This window comes from Mesocricetus auratus, unplaced genomic scaffold, assembly GCF_017639785.1.
Source record: "Mesocricetus auratus isolate SY011 unplaced genomic scaffold, BCM_Maur_2.0 Super-Scaffold_100015, whole genome shotgun sequence".
In the NCBI taxonomy this organism is placed as follows: domain Eukaryota; kingdom Metazoa; phylum Chordata; class Mammalia; order Rodentia; family Cricetidae; genus Mesocricetus; species Mesocricetus auratus.
Genome location: NW_024429198.1, coordinates 43,608,106 through 43,624,433, shown reverse-complemented (window position 1 = coordinate 43,624,433; position 16,328 = coordinate 43,608,106). Strand labels below are relative to the sequence as shown.

The window sequence follows — 16,328 nt, the reverse complement described above, 5'->3', positions numbered from 1 at the left end:
AGTCAAGGCCACCCACTCTCTGCATCCCTCAATGGTCCACAGCTGAGAGTGGAAGTTCCCAAACTTCGGGGGGCAGGGTAGGAGGCTGGGAATGGGTAAAATACAAATCACTCCAGAGCATGGAATGAAGGAGTTTTGGGGCGGGGCCTAGGAATGTACATCCCAAACAAGCCCCAAGGTGATGCTGCTTGGCAGGGGAGGTGTCAACATTCAGGCACACCTGGCACACCCTTGGAGATCTGGCAGAGGGCCTCACCCCTGCAGGCATGCTCAGTACACAGGCAGTATCCTGGCCTGCTGTGTGGTCTCTGTGCACATGTGCTGCGCCCCTCTCTTTAAAAGGCAGAACCCCTCCTGCTTTCTCTCTCTCTTCTTCCTCCCCGGCCCCCCCTGTTTTCCCACTAGGTAGCTCTGCACTCCTTTCCCTCTCCCCTCTCTCCTCCCCTCCCCCCAGTAAAACTCTCCAGGTGAACACTGTCTGCATGGCATGTGTCTCTTGCCAGCCGTTGGGTGGGGTTCCTTGGATCTAACCAGCCAAGGTCTCTTGAGTCGTATCATATCAGGTGGCAGTAGGGACTGTGGGCGCCACACTCTGGGAACCATTGGTCCAGAAACAATACAGTGGAGGGTGTTCCTACCTGTGGTGCCTTCAGGGTAACTCCATTAGTGACATCTGCAGGAGGGGAGGGCTGCTGAGACAGGACAGAGAAAGGGTCCCCACTCCCAGCATCCAAAATTAAGGCTGTTGGAGGAGTTTCATGGGCCAGGGAAACACAGGTGACACTAGAAAAATAAAGCATTTAAAAATATGGTTGTATTATAACAAACAAAAATCACTGCATAACAGTCATTGACAAAGAAAGAGATGTGGACTGCGTGCCAGGCTAAATCAGAGGGTGGGGATCTAGAGACCTTCCTATGGCAGTACTAGGGCGGCCTGTTGGCCAAGCCTGTTCCAGGCACTTGCTCAACTGGGCAGTTAAAACAGAAAGATCTTCATTTTAAGACATATAAAATAGAAATTTATCGATACTTCCTTTTCCCAAACAGAAGTCAGTCAATCAAATGAGATCTCTCTGAAGGAATGCTGGTATGAGAGACGAGAAACAAATGTGTGTAGCTTGTTTCACGGCTAAAATGGCACTGTGCTAGAGGCTTCTAGAGTCCTAACCATGCACACAAGTTTCCATGGCTGAACCTTTTAATTATTCTTGGATCTAATGCAAAACAACACCCCTGAAAACCGCAACGAGCACTAATTAGCTAGTTCTGATATCACAGGTCTGAGATGGATCATTATTTTTGTGGTTTGTCCAAAAGACGAGCCTCGACACAGAGATGAAAGGATTGGAACAAAGTGAGGGCTCAGAGGAGAACTTAGCAGACCTGCACTCAAGGAGCAGGCTTAACCATTCCCCAGTGGCTGCTGTGTCTGTGCCATGATGTATACTATGGGCCTGTGGAAAACTGACAGCTGGGAAGAGTTATTAGCTGCATCAACTCTTCTTATTTTTAAATTAAAAAATAGTTTGTGTGTGTATGTATCTGTGTATGAATACATGTGTACATGTATGTGAAGGTGTGGATGCTTGCATGTGTGAGCAGAAGCAAGAAGAGGGCATGGGTGTCCTCTCCCTATTCTCTGCTTGAGGCAGGCTCTCTCCCTGAGCTTGGGGGCTTGTGTGCTCTTGGCTAGCTGGAAGCCAGCAAGCCCTAGTGATCTATTGATGCCCATCTTGGAGCTGATGGGCTTGTGGTGTGTGCAGGATGCCCAGCCCAGCTAGTTACAGGGATGCTGTGGTCCAAACTCCAGTCATCGAGACTGCATAGCAAGCTCTCTTAACTGCTGAGCCAGCTCTCCCCCTCCACAGTTTTTCTCTTCTTAACATCCCATACTAAACATCAGTGTCTTGCCTTATACCGCAGTTAGGCAGATTCTCAGCACCCCAAACTCTAGATCCCAGAGCTATAAAATCTGAGACTTCTTGAGTGCTGCCATGATGCCCCAAGTGGAAAATTCCACTGGTGACCCCTGTGACAGATCATAATCCAAACAGAGGCACACCAGATATACCATATAAATTTAACTACAGGCGATATGAAAAAGTTGCATGTGGCAGATAACTCATGTCTGGTTTGGACTTGGGTCTTATCCCAAAGATACCTTGTTATGTATTTGTAAATGCTCCCGAATTCAAATTAGTTAGGGTCTCGAGCATTTGAGAAGGGATCACCAACCTGCATAAAATGCCATACTTACATATTTGACACGATTTCTCAGAGTATTGATAAGGAAGAAGGGAAACACATTACCTTGGGTTAGCAAACGGCCCATAACTGGCAATACAGTGGACTTGAGGTTTCAAATATTCAGTTGAGAATTCCTCAGTGGGTATAATACAAACATGATACTGCGAGCAAATGAGTAAAAACACACAGTAGTTATTGGCAAAGCCATTGACCCTGCCACACTCTTTAAAAGCAGTTATTAAGTAAAGAACTCATTCGGAAAATATATATTATTTTTAAGTAGTAAAATTGCAGGATGGCAAGCATGTAGCACCCCCACAGGCAAAAAAAAATCCCTTTTCTTATTATACGGGATCACTGACTACATTGTTGTTAGAATAATTTCACAAATCAGACCAAGAACAAAATCATGGGAACATTCAAGATCAGCTCTGTCCAGGGCCTTTGGGGCTTCTTGTTTCTCTCTGACTTAGGGTCAATGCTGACACCTGAAATGCTCAAGGAGGAAGAGAAAGGGGCCAACAGGCCTGCTGTTCAAAGACATGACTGTATCTGGCGAAGGTATCTCAGACATCAGCCCACTTGGACCTTGAGGGATTTGTCTAAAGCTAGCTTGGGGTCACATAAGAAAGTCAGCCATTAAAGTATCTTTTGTTAGATTTGAAGTCAAACTGTATCACCATCTTGATGGCAAAGTAGTTTGGCAGTGGCATAAACAAAAATGCGTGGAGCATCACCAAAAGTAGGGTGTTTACAAGACCCAGATGGACAATCGCCTGCCTTCAATGGAACATCCATGCAAGTCACCTTGACCTTCAGTGACAAATCCACACTTAAAAAGCTGAGTCAGTCCCAGGGCAATTTCCAAAGATGAAGAGGTTAGATTCAGAGACAGAAAACCACCATTTCATAATAATAATTTTAAAAGTCTGATTCCAAACTATTCCTCAAATTCCAAGTTTTTCCTTAGTCCTGCTAGGCTAGGCACAAATATTTAAAGCACATCGCCCTGGCAATCCCCGGGTGTGATGCATGCTTGCTGCCAGCAGTAACAGGAAGCTGTCTCACACTTGGGTAATCTTAAATTCCCTGAGACAGTTCCTGTAAATGTTCCAATCCCTTTCCTAGGGAGATCCCACTGTTGATCATAGTTCTCACCATCACCTGGATGGGTATGAATGTCATTAATCTGTCTAGCTGGCATTCAAATCTTAAAGGTATATACCTAATTAATTACATAATACCCTTACTGAAATATAGGGAATTATTATATAAGCAGTTATAAACTTTAAATAGCTGAAGGAATGCTCCAAGAAACTACATAGGATAGCAAAATGGGACAGAAATTAAATGATAACCAGTATCATTTCTATACCCAAACATAATAATAAAGTAGAAAAAATAATGATAAAAGGTATTTCATTTATAATAATGATAAACAAAAATTAATGAAATGTGACGTTTTATGGGATGCATTAAATTTGATGCCTGAACTTTATGAGGTAACATGAAGAAGGCTCAAGTGGAGAACAGTTAACTGTCACAGGTTGAATTTATAGATACAATGCAATTGCAGCCCCTATTATAATAAGCTTTGGGGGAATACAGATGACAGCGGAAGACTTCTAAGTCCATGGGCTAGATGAAAGCATACCAGAAGGAACTTGGCCATATGTGCCTTGATCTGAATGTCTGCATCTGCTAATAGCTCGTACACAGCCGTACGACTCAGGCTGTCAATCACCACGCTCCTGCACAGAATGCTGCAAAAGGAAACAGATGTTTTAGCCCAACCCCTGGCATCTCCATGATTTTTCAAAGGTGGCTAGGGAGTAGACACTCGCTCTGTGGGTGGATTGCTGTTACTGGGATGGACACCCACTCTGTGGGTGAATTGCTGTTACTGGGATGGTCAGTCCTCTGTGGGTGGATTGCTGTTACTGGGGTGGTCAGTCCTCTGTGGGTGGATTGCTGTTACTGGGATGGTCAGTCCTCTGTGGGTGGATTGCTGTTACTGGGATGGACACCCACTCTGTGGGTGGATTGCTGTTACTGGGATGGACACCCACTCTGTGGGTGAATTGCTGTTACTGGGATGGTCAGTCCTCTGTGGGTGGATTGCTGTTACTGGAGTGGTCAGTCCTCTGTGGGTGGATTGCTGTTACTGCGGGAGTGGGTTAGGCCAAGGAATGATTCTGATATAAAAACAGACTGCCGTGCCCCTTGCCCTTCCGGCTTCCACCATGGAAATAACTCAGCACAAAAGCCTCCAACACACACTGACTCCCAGCTTCCAGAACAGTGAGAGACGAACTTCTTTTGTTTATAAAGTACCAGGTCCATGCTATTCTGCTATAGCAGCACAGAGAGAACTAGATTCCAACCACCATCTCTGCTAGCAACCTTTCTGCTACAGGCCCCTGCTGTACCTCTCAGGATGGCGGCCCCTGCTCTCCCTTTCCACCTGGAGTGAGGGAAGGCATCGTTAGTCATCAGTCACTGGGGCAGTGATGGCAGATCTCTTGGAAATTTACTAATATTCTTTAGACCATTTGTAATTCAAGTTACCTAGCAATGACCTTCCCATTGCTGGCTTTCCTAACATGAGGGAAGGGCAAGCCAGACGGCCTTCAGGGCTGAGTCTGTTTTCTTCCTTCGTCCCTTTCCACTGCATCAGGTGAGAAACTAATTTGAGACCATTTTTAAAGTCATCTTTTTGCAACATGGAATCCGTCTGACTCTGATGGGAAGCACATTGTAAAACATATTTAAGGCCATTTTCCTTTGGATACATAGAATATGGAACCAGTGATAGGATAAGACAATACGGCCACCACTAATAAACACCTGAGATAATTTAGTCAAGGATGTTTAGGCAATGACTAAAAGGAGATAGACTATGCAAAGAATCAAGCAGAAGTTGTGTGCATAAATAGAAACCCAACAGTCTGCGTGTGAGTGCAATTGAAGCAGTTCTTTTTGGGCTGGAGTGTCATCCTGGGAGCTAAATACATTGACTCACTTGCATTTAGTTTTATCATTATCCTTTAAAAAGCCTCACTAAGAAACAGATGGTCGTTGGTTTATCCATTACGGGTAGCCGCACTCTGGGGAGAAGACTTGATTTATCACGGCATTACTCTGAAAAGTGATGCTCTGGCCACTGTTTCGCTGAGATGTCTTTCTGACGGAGTGGTTAGAAATCACTTGAGACATGCAGGGGACGTTCAGACCTCAGCAGAAGACTGTGCGATGCTGAGCAGGCCTGTCACTTAAAACAAGACTCCTTACCTTTGCTTTCACTTGACCATTGTGACCCCTGAAGCATAGAAAAAGGAAATACTCCAGCCAAGTAAAACTATGCAATGCGACTTTCCTGGGGGTGGCTAAGTACGACACAGGCTATTGCTAGTCTAATAGGATGCTGTGCTGTTCTAGCGATGGATTTGCTATGCGTGCTTAGGTGCTGTCGTGTGCTGAAGGACCGAGAATGTGATGGAGCCTCCCTCAGCACTAATCAGAAAACCCACATGGAGTCCTGCAAGGGCCCTTTCTTTCTTTGATAAACCTGCCTGCCGGGCCAGGTATGGTGGCCCATGACTATAACCCCAGCACCCAGGACCCTGAGGCAGGAGGATCATGGACTCAAGGCCACCCTGGGTTGCACAACAAGACCCCATTTTTCCAAAATATAAATGTTGGAACTTCCGGCATTAGGCTGACCGTACCCCGCTGATGACAAGCGGGACACACACAGTGGTGTGGACACATCATTGCTACGTCACTCCTTACGGGGCTCAGTGCGCATTCGCAAGCTTCCTCTTTTAAGTTCACACACACCCCACCATTCCCAGTTGGCCAACACCTAAGCCCCTGCCTCCTCCTCTCTCTTCTCCCTTCTCTTTTCTCTTACCCTCTTCGTCTCTTCTCATCTCTCCCCCTCTCTCCCGCCCTGTAATAAACTCTATGGTTAATATATCTTTGCATTTCGTGTTCCATCTCACTGTAGCAAACTTGAACAAAAGAACAACAATAAACTCCTCCAACTTGGGTGTAGATGTTGTGGAGTCGTCCTGGGATCATCTGGAGAGTCACCAGACTAACTGTGAACATCCCTCCATCTCCTCCCAGATCCTGTGACAAGGGATCAGGCCTGGGATCTGGAAGATGGGGAGAGTCTAAAGGCTGAACTGGAAACTGGGCTCAGACAGAGAGATGATGATTAACCCTTGGCCAATGCCCCCAGGACTCAGGACACGAGGCCCTACCCATCAGGGAGCACACAATTACAGTGGTACTGAGGCCAACTGCATGTGAGGCTCATATACTCAGATAGCGACAGACTGTTCTGAGAAACTACTTCAGCCTCATCTCATGCCCTTCAAACTCAAGGACAGGACTGGGGATACAGGCTTAGGGGGACAGTACTTGTCTAGTATGCACGTGGCACTGGGTTTGAGCCTCAGCACGACACATATATCCACATATGAGTCTTCATTTTTTGGATCTTCATTCCACAAAAGAAGTCCTCAGAGCTGCATATTTCGGATCACTGGGAGCATAACATTAATTCGACAGACATTTGACCAGGACTCACACAAAAAAAGTGCCTATGTTAAGCTGTTGAAAGCTACTCTTTGCATAATTTTTTCACCTCCCACCTAGGAAGATAGTCAGATACTTCAAGTTATCTTGGGTTTGACGCAAAGCACCATAAAAAACAGGTTAATAAAATGTTGAAGGTTGTGGCCAAGAACTGGTGTGTTCACTGCAGATCTCCACTTGTGTATCAAGGGACTACAACTTAGGTGTCATTGATTACACATTTAGTCTGGCCTACAAATATCCTTTGTGCTGACTCTTTAATTAAAGAGTGTTCTTGAAATGTTATGCAAAGGAAATCCTTTGTAGTAAGCCCTTGTCAATTAGCACTCTTGAGAAAAAATTCCATTAGGGTAGATTTGAGAGTCCTCCGTTACTGCTTTGTGCACTGAGCAGTCATCAACCATTAATTATGCCAGATTATGAAGGGGGATGGGCACCTGTTATATTAGTTCACAATGTTGCCCACAGAGAGGCTCCCAAACCAAGCTGGGGATGATGTTATACCCTATACCTAGTTCCCTACTAGTTTTCAAAGGTTGCCTCAAAAGGAAGCAAGTCCAGTGCAGTGATCACCAAAGCCCTGGGCAGACTTCCCCACTGGAAGAATTCCGGGGCTGGGGTTCATTACCTGTACTTGCAGCTGTATATGTTCGCCTGGCCTGCCAAGGCAGACCCTGGGCTCTTCAGGTTCACGTCCACCACAAAAAGCTGGTCTACCTCCGTGGCATACTCCAGCATGATGACGTAGTGGCCAGTCTGTGGGACCCGCAGGCGCAGGCGCAGTTCCACCTGGGGAGAGACAAGTAGATAGGTGGTCATCCAGATGTTCGATACACTGGATGCTTACAGACACAATGACAGAAGCAGGAGAAGATGCCCCACAGACCGGTCATGTCTGCATAGTAAACACATGATCCTCCAAAGAGGATGGGGCGGGGTAGAAGCCCTGCTACAAGACTGAGCTCAGAGAAACATTGCATAATCACTCGTCTGGAACTTGAGAGGGTACCACGTACTTCCACTTTCTCAATCTGGAGATTCTGCGTCTAAGGACGTCTGTTCTCAGGGATGCTTCAGCTGCTTGTTTCTTAACAAACAACAAACATTCCCAACTTGAGGTATAAAAAGAAGAGCCACAGACAGTGTGAGAGGGGAGACTGCTTGGGGGCTTCTCAAATGTTACGTCAAGAGAGAAATGTCACATTAGCCAAATAAAAATCATGTAAGAGCAGCGCATACACGCTTCCTTCCCCAAGAACGACGGCACTTGGCTTTTATACTTTCAAACCATTTTCTATGGATGACATGTGCTTCCCCCTTTTGTTTTTTAAGAAAGATGGATGCTCTCGGTCTGTCATGACCCACAAAGCTGGAAATGTTTACTCTCTGGCCATCTCTGGGGATCTGTGCCTTTACCTTGTGTCAATCATGAGGCAGGAGCCTGTGGTCCAAAATCCAACTGACACTAGCTGAGTGACCTAGAGCTTCTGACTTAATGTCTGTTGCCTCTACAGAATGGGGATAACATCAGTGCCCTTCCATAAAATGGGGATAGCATCAGAACCCCTCCATAAAATGGGAATAGCATCAGAACCCCTCCATAAAATGGGGATAGCATCAGAACCCCTCCATAAAATGGGGATAGCATCAGAACCCCTCCATAAAATGGGGATAGCATCAGAACCCCTCCATAAAATGGGGATAGCATTAGTACCCTCTCAACACAGTTGAAGGTTAAATGAATGCATGGAGAGTGTTTCAATTCTACGTGACATACAACAAGTACTACAGAAACTTGGTAGTTCTAATTGTAATTGGGTTGTTTTTGTCCTGATTTGTTTCCTTTTGTTCAACAGAGTATCACGGTGTGTTGTTTTATTTATTTTTACACTTTCATTGGTGTGTATAAAGATGCATCTGAGTCACATATGAATGGAGACTGGAGGTGAACCTTGGTATCATTCAATAAAGGTTAACATCTTGTGTGTGTTTGTTTGTTTCTGAGAGAGATTTCTTCTTTGCCTGGAATTCTTTGAGTGGACTAGGCTGGCTTGTGTGTGTGTGTGTGTGTGTGTGTGTGTGTGTGTGTGTGTGTGTGTGTGTGTGTGTTTCTGAGAGAGATCTCTTCTTTGCCTGGAATTCTTTGAGTGGACTAGGCTGGCTTGTGAGCCCCAGCAATCTGCCTGTCTGTACCTACTCAGCGCTGATTTTACAAGCATGTGGCACCACACTTAGCTCCTTTCACATGGGTCCTGGGGGTTTGAACTCAGGTCCTCATGCTCTCAAAGCAAGCACTTTACCAACAGCCACCATCCCAGCCCCAGTATTTCATGTGCCCTCATCATTATAGATATACATAGGTTTTTTTTTCCTATTGGCTGTCTGGCACCCAATAATATAAAGGAAAAATTTAAGCTAGAGAGAAGTTGGTGGGTAAGCAACAGTTTCACAAGCATGAAGACCCGAGTTGGGATCCCCGGAACCCACACATATATCAGAAGGTTGTGGTGGGCTGCCTGTAATTCCAGCCTGGGAAGACAGAGGCAGGAGGAACCCAGAGCAGGCTGACCAGCAAGGAAAACCAGATAGGCGAGCCCTAGGTTTGACCGAGAGACCATTGAATAATGTGGGAAAGTGACCTGTGGTAATTCTTGGCATCGATTTTGGGCTTCTGTATGCATGCATACCCACACATGTATCTGAAAACATATACACATGTATACACACATACCACACACACACATACACACACACATACACACACACACGAAAATCATCTGTTGATGAGATAACGTCCAATGTTATATCACATATATAGGCACACACATACATGTATACACACACATCTTTTCGCTGGTGTTTCTGTAAGATTCCTAGAAGGGGAACTATTTAAAGTGTGTGTGTGCACATTGTATGCCTGAGCCAACCTGAGAACTCCCTCCATTCCTCACTGTGTAAGGCATCTCAGACCCAAAGCTCCATCTCAGCCCAGCTTTACCCCACTTAATGAAACAGCCCTCCTCTTTGCCTGCAGAAAATGTGCATGTGTTATTCCTCAGGACAGCGCTGAGTCACGCACCTCCCAGAGTCCATGCTGATTCTTCCATTCTTATATAATGAAGGCTTCCCTCAGGGGAAAATGTGCCCTAGCTGCCCGCTTTTGACTGTTACATAGAAAAGTCTAGCCTTGCCCTTGTAGAGAAGTTGCTCTGCCTCCCCCCCCCCACCGTGATCTGCAAAAGGAGGCTTGACTGCCTCAGCTGACCACACAGCACACACAGGCCAGTGACAAGTCCTCGCTGGCTGTGACTTTTGTCATAGCACTCCTCTGAGTTCCTACTGCCATCCCACTGTGAGTCCTATGGCCTGCTAACTGCTTAAAATACATGTGATGGTAAAACCAGACAAACTTGGGTACAATCTGATGACTGCTGTTGGTGCTATTTATTATTTTGTTTAAGGGGAACTTGAAAGGACCCAGTGTCAAATGGTTCTACAGCACAAGGATTCTCTTGGCTAGTTCCAAGTGCTGGATAAAGGTGTGGAGGGTGGGGTTATCAAATCTGATGCTTGAGTAAGACCAAGAGGGATGAACTATCATCTCTGATGACAGATGGGAATTTAAGTATTTTGGCCATGGCCAGCTAGTGAGCATCCCACAGAAAACAAGACAGATGAGTTCTGTCCTGAGACTTTAATCAGATAATTAGACAGGTAGTTTAAGGTTCAAGTATGGCAGATTCTCTCAGAAAAGACCATAGGAACATGTAACATGGGTGGCTGAGTCAGTCAGGAAGGATCATAGGAACATGTGAAATAGAGGCTGTCAGTCAGGAAGGATCACAGGAACATGTGAGATGGAGGCTGTCAGTCAGGAAGGATCACAGGAACATATGAGATGGAGGCAGTCAGGAAGGTGTATAGAAGGAAACCTCTCCTAACTCTACAAATTTGAATTTCATCACAACAGTCATTTTGCAATGACAAAAATAATCTGTGGTCCATGTTGTCCCCTGGACATGGGTGATAGTTGAGACCTTGAGGTATACTTGATGTAGCTGAGAGATAACTTAGATATACTTAAGTTTAATTAATAAAAGTTTACAATTCCTGAGTGACTGGTCCACCTCAGCGGGCTTCCCTGTTGTCTTACCAACCAACCACACACACACACACACACACACACACACACACACACACACACATACATGTTCATTCTCACACATTAAATATATGTGCATGTGAGTATACATATACACATGTGTGTGTATGTGCACTATGGGCAGAAAGGAATGTGGTAAAGGTAATTTTAGGGTAGAATAGAGAGAATATTCTGTTTTTCATTACATTTAATTGCTTTTACTTATATTGCTTTACTTAACAAAATAAGTATATTTCATAATTTAAAATCTGACAAAATGAAGTGAAGAAAGTCTATCTAAGAAGCAATCTTAATATCTTTAGCTGTTGTAAGGACATAGTTTATAAAATGTGCATACCTAAATATTTAGGACAAATTAAGGCCAGAGATATTTTATCTTCATATACTTTACCTCAAAAGAAGTGTTTTCTCAAGAATTCAAAGTGGACAATATTAACAAAAGCATGAGACAGGGAGGGGGCCGCTGTTCAGCATCTTCATGTCGGGTGCCAGATGTGTGTTCTCACTGTCGGGATGCTGTGCAATCTGTTGCAGTACACGCTTGGGTTTGCCCACATACCTCCGAGAACCCCAGGAAGAGACACAGTGCCTCGGCATGTACTAACATGTCCTCCCAGCCGCCGGATACATGCCTGGGGTGGAGCAGTCCAGATTCCAAGCTCCAAGGCAAACTCAGCTGTTACAAACTGCTCAGCCTGTGGGGTTGAGCAGCGAGGACCTGTGGTGTCCTTGTAAGGTAAACCACGGAGCTACGGGAGGCCTGTAAGACCGAGTCTCACCCATTTTTTAAGAAGGACTTTGCTGTGAGTCAGGTGGGGCCAGTAAATGGCCCTGTGACCGTCTACTGTCATTGCTACATCTAGAAGGGATTCAAAATACAGCTCAGTGTGGAGGACAATTCAGTCCCTGTTCAAGTCAGAGCACTCAGCCCCCGCTGATCAATACTTCCAGGACCCCCTTCTGGCTCTCTGGGATTTGAGAGACAGTCTTGGCTAAGCAGTGAGCAGACGCAGATGGAGAGGCAGCATCGGCTTTGGCAGGAAGTGCAAGGTTGCCCCACCTGTCTCCCAGTGAGGTCCACCATGGCCGGGTGTGCGGGAGTGGGCTGCCTCACTGCCACGAGTCTCAGTTCCCCATCCAGCAGAAAGTGTCTGGCCTCACAAGCCAGGGCACAGGAGAATCGGGTCACCGGTAAATGCTGGTAAAGCAAACAACTTCGAGACAACAAAATACAATGGTTACCACTCGAGCTTGGCGCAGAACAGATCAGAACACTGCCAGGAAGAGTGGACACCAAGGGTGTTGAGCAATGAGTTTCCCACATAGCAAAGGAAGAGACAAGGTCCAAGAGCATGCCCTCCGTTTTAAGCCGCTGCCCTCGCCCAATGAATGGCTCTGAGATGACTTGGGCATGCTGCAGCATTCCACAAGATGGGAGCCACTCCTAATCCAGTGAGGCATGCAATGCGCGCTGAGACTCTTAGAGTAAGGCTCAGAGCTGAGACTCTTAGAGAGTAAGGTTCATAATGAGTGATTCACAAGGAACCCCCCCCCGGCGGGCTGTCTTGTAACCACTGACATTGTAAGGCCCACCATCAGGAGCCTTTGTGTCCAGGGCTCATTCAGAGGAGTCTGGTGGCATTGAGGCTGCAGCCCTCCCCACCCCATACTAACTTGTCCTGGGGAGATCCCGTGTGAGCACATGGTTCTGTGACTGGTACTTGCAGAGCGAGTGCTTCATAGTAGTCCCGGGGAAGCAGCACCAGGTAATCCTAGCAGATGAAGACCATAGGGAGTATTACTCATCATCCAGTAAGCCTACCTTGGTAATAAAGTAACCAAATGTAATAAAGTAACCTAAGTGAATAATGCCCCAGGGAAGTCCCTGGGGAACTTCAACTTCAGATCAACATTTTTGTTCCTCATCCTGACCCACCAGAACCCACAAGGCCCCTCCCCACCAATGCTTCACACACTGGGGGTCAGTGACACAGTGTGTACATTTGCAATCTCTAGATCCACAGGAAATGTTGCTATATATTCCGGTTGTTTATAAATCCCTCCCCCAATGATCAAAGGCATTGAACCACATCATTAAGATGCTCTGCTGAGGGGCTGGAGAGATGGCTCAGTGATTAAAAGCACACTGATGCCCTGCCAGAGGACCCAGGTTCAATTCCCAGCACCCACATGGCAGCTCACAACTGTCTATAACTCCAGTTCCAAGGGATCTAATACCCTCATACAGGCACACCAATGTATATGAAATAAAAATAAAAATATTTATACAAAAAGATGCTGTGCTGAGATGCTGGTTTCCTCATCACTACCGAGCACTAACTACTAACCACAACATGGCCTTCAGCTCCAACCCTGCTCCCTGCTCATGGGGCTCACATGGTGGAAAGGTAAGGTTGGAGACATTGGTGGCTCAGACCAGAACAGCCTCACTGCCTGTCCTAGCAAATGAAAGAATGACTATTCATCAACTATGCCAAATGAAGCCTGCAGTAGATGCAGCTAAGCATTCAGGATAGAGCGGTGTTCCGGGATCTCAGACATGGGTGGCTTGACAGTGTCCAGTGATCTCAGGATCCGTGATCCCACCGCATGTGTGCAGAAGGGAGGAGATGGGATATTTGCCTCAATGGAAGATTCATATGTGGCCCATAAGGCAATTTCTTTCTTCAGGAAGAAACATTTATCAGAGGAAAAAAGTAGATTGGGACTTGAGGAACTCAGTGGCCCTGTTAGCTGGGTGGTTTTAATTGTTCTAGAAGCCATTTCCCTGAGCTGGGCCCATGACTGCTATAGTACCAAAGACCTTACTCAACACGAAGACCTCAGTGAGAATGGAGTCATAATGGGAACACCAGCGTAATGTCATTCGGCATCTCCCATGCCTAGGTAGTAAGTCTTAATAATCTCCCAGCTTCGTGACCATATTGGCATTGCAGGAATTTTCCTCTTCCCACTTCTAATATCTGCAGTTTCCTTTTTGACTTATTTCTTCAGATATAAAGTCTCTTTGCCAAGAAGGCGCAAGAAAAACAAGGACCCAAGGATGTTACATAACTTCATACTGTTTGCATTTGGAAAAGATACACAAGGATAAGTGTGTCACTCAGGAGAAGCGATGGAGGGAGGCTCAGGGTTCTGTGACCTGCGTAAGACTTCCGAATGTGCCAGAAGGACCAACTTTATGTTTCCTGCCTAAAGCACAAGACATCAAATGTGTGCCAAAGACTTTATCTATGACCGTTCCACAAGCTATAACAAGCCTGAGGTGTGGACAAAGAGGAGTGTCTCAGAGAAGCCCCCCCCCCCAAGGTCCCTCTGGCTTTCCTTGGATGAGGAGTCCATTGTCGGGCGAGCTGTAGGACCCTTGACTAGGTAAGACAGCAGAATGTGCTGGGGCAGCCCTGGCTCCTGGAGCCCCTCCCTTCCCTTCGCACACCCCAAATCTCGCTGCTGTTGTCCCTCCTCTTCATCTAGCTTCTCCTGATTACTCTTCGTGGTTGGGGGGGGTGTATTGCACTTTTAGGTGCCTTTCTGCTTCCTAATGGAAATACTGAACACAATTAGAAAGGTGTTCATAAGAGCCTTGTATTTGTTCTAATAATTTTGAGTTATAGTTCGTTACATACAGAGAGACACGCACATTATATTTGTCCAACAGTAGTTGACTGGGAGGATATAAAACATAATTTTCAGTAAGTTTCTGTTGTCATGTCCTCTGAGGGCAAAAGTCACCAAGTTTCCGTTGCAGTTAAAGAGAAATGCCTGTGATTTAGACATCTTCCTGTGGGTCACTGCACTGGGCTAGACTATCCAGGACCAGGGCATTCCAGACATGGGCACTCAGAACTCTAGCTTACCAGGAGGACTCCTTCCACCTGGATGCAAGCGATCCATGTCCCTGGTGTGATGGAGAAGGGCTCTGCAAGGCCATTTCCAGGGACAGTGACAAAGGCTGGCTCCTTCCTTGGGGGAAAGGTCACCTCTTTGCTTTGAGAAGCACCTATCAGAAAAACAAATAGCAGTTTAAGATGTTAGCAATGGTATCTATTCGGGTTTCAATTACTCAGAGTTATTAGATATGCATACTAATGTCTATATGTACATACTTGACAGAGTCAACCATGTAGCACTAACTGGCATGGAACTCACTACAGAGCACACTGGTCTCAAACTAGTTATCCCCCTGCCTTTTCCCCTCAATGACAGGGGCATATCACCACATCTGGCCAAGACCTATCTTCCAGATGTATGTTTTCATTACATTATATGGCTTGTTGATTTCTTTGTTTTTTGTCTGTAGGAGTTGATTATTTTTATTTTTATTCATGAGAATACATTCACTTTGCAATTAGAAAATACCCAGCTTTCTATTTACTTGTTTCCAGGATTATATTGTGCATTTCTTCTGCCAACAAACATCTAGTGCCTGAGTCTGAGGGTCTTCTTGAGAGGAGATATTTGCATCAAATCTTTGCATGACTCTCATTCTATAGACATTTGCAAAGGCATACTGTGTGCCGGGCCGGGGCTGTGCAGGCAATGCAGTGAACACAGCAAGCATGGATTACTTCCCTGGGGACATGAGACATGAGAGGTCAGAATGCAGAGTCAGATCCAAGGATGGACAGTGGGACTCAAAGTGTGGACAGTGGTAATAGAAGCGTGGACAGTGGGACTCAAAGTGTGGACAGTGGGACTCAAAGCGTGGACAGTGGGACTCAAAGTGTGGACAGTAGGACTCAAAGTGTGGACAGTAGGACTCAAAGTGTGGACAGTGGGACTCAAAGCGTGGACAGTGGGACTCAAAGCGTGGACAGTGGGACTAGAAGCGTGGACAGTGGGACTAGAAGCGTGGACAGTGGGACTCAAAGTGTGGACAGTGGGACTCAAAGCGTGGACAGTGGGACTCAAAGTGTGGACAGTGGGACTCAAAGCGTGGACAGTGGGACTAGAAGCGTGGACAGTGGGACTCAAAGTGTGGACAGTGGGACTCAAAGTGTGGACAGTGGGACTCAAAGCGTGGACAGTGGGACTAGAAGCGTGGATAGTGGGACTCAAAGCGTGGACAGTGGGACTCAAAGTGTGGACAGTGGGACTCAAAGCGTGGACAGTGGGACTCAAAGCGTGGACAGTGGGACTAGAAGCGTGGACAGTGGGACTCAAAGTGTGGACAGTGGGACTCAAAGTGTGGACAGTGGGACTCAAAGCGTGGACAGTGGGACTAGAAGCGTGGATAGTGGGACTCAAAGCGTGGACAGTGGGACTCAAAGCGTGGACAGTGGGACTAGAA

At 46.1% G+C, this 16,328-nt stretch overlaps 1 protein-coding gene across 1 annotated transcript in view; it reads right to left on the bottom strand.

Annotated features, from left to right (window-relative positions):
* The window catches only part of Lama3 (laminin subunit alpha 3), a 231,863-nt gene that overhangs the window by 106,534 nt on the left and 109,001 nt on the right, over positions 1-16,328 (bottom strand). The window contains exons 21-27 of the mRNA XM_040757846.1: positions 14,896-15,038; positions 12,692-12,789; positions 12,078-12,231; positions 7,484-7,644; positions 3,905-4,013; positions 2,314-2,411; positions 639-783 (exon numbers count right to left, since the gene is read on the bottom strand). Of these exons, the coding sequence (XP_040613780.1) occupies positions 639-783; positions 2,314-2,411; positions 3,905-4,013; positions 7,484-7,644; positions 12,078-12,231; positions 12,692-12,789; positions 14,896-15,038 (908 nt within the window). The remainder of the gene's footprint in view (positions 1-638; positions 784-2,313; positions 2,412-3,904; positions 4,014-7,483; positions 7,645-12,077; positions 12,232-12,691; positions 12,790-14,895; positions 15,039-16,328) is intronic.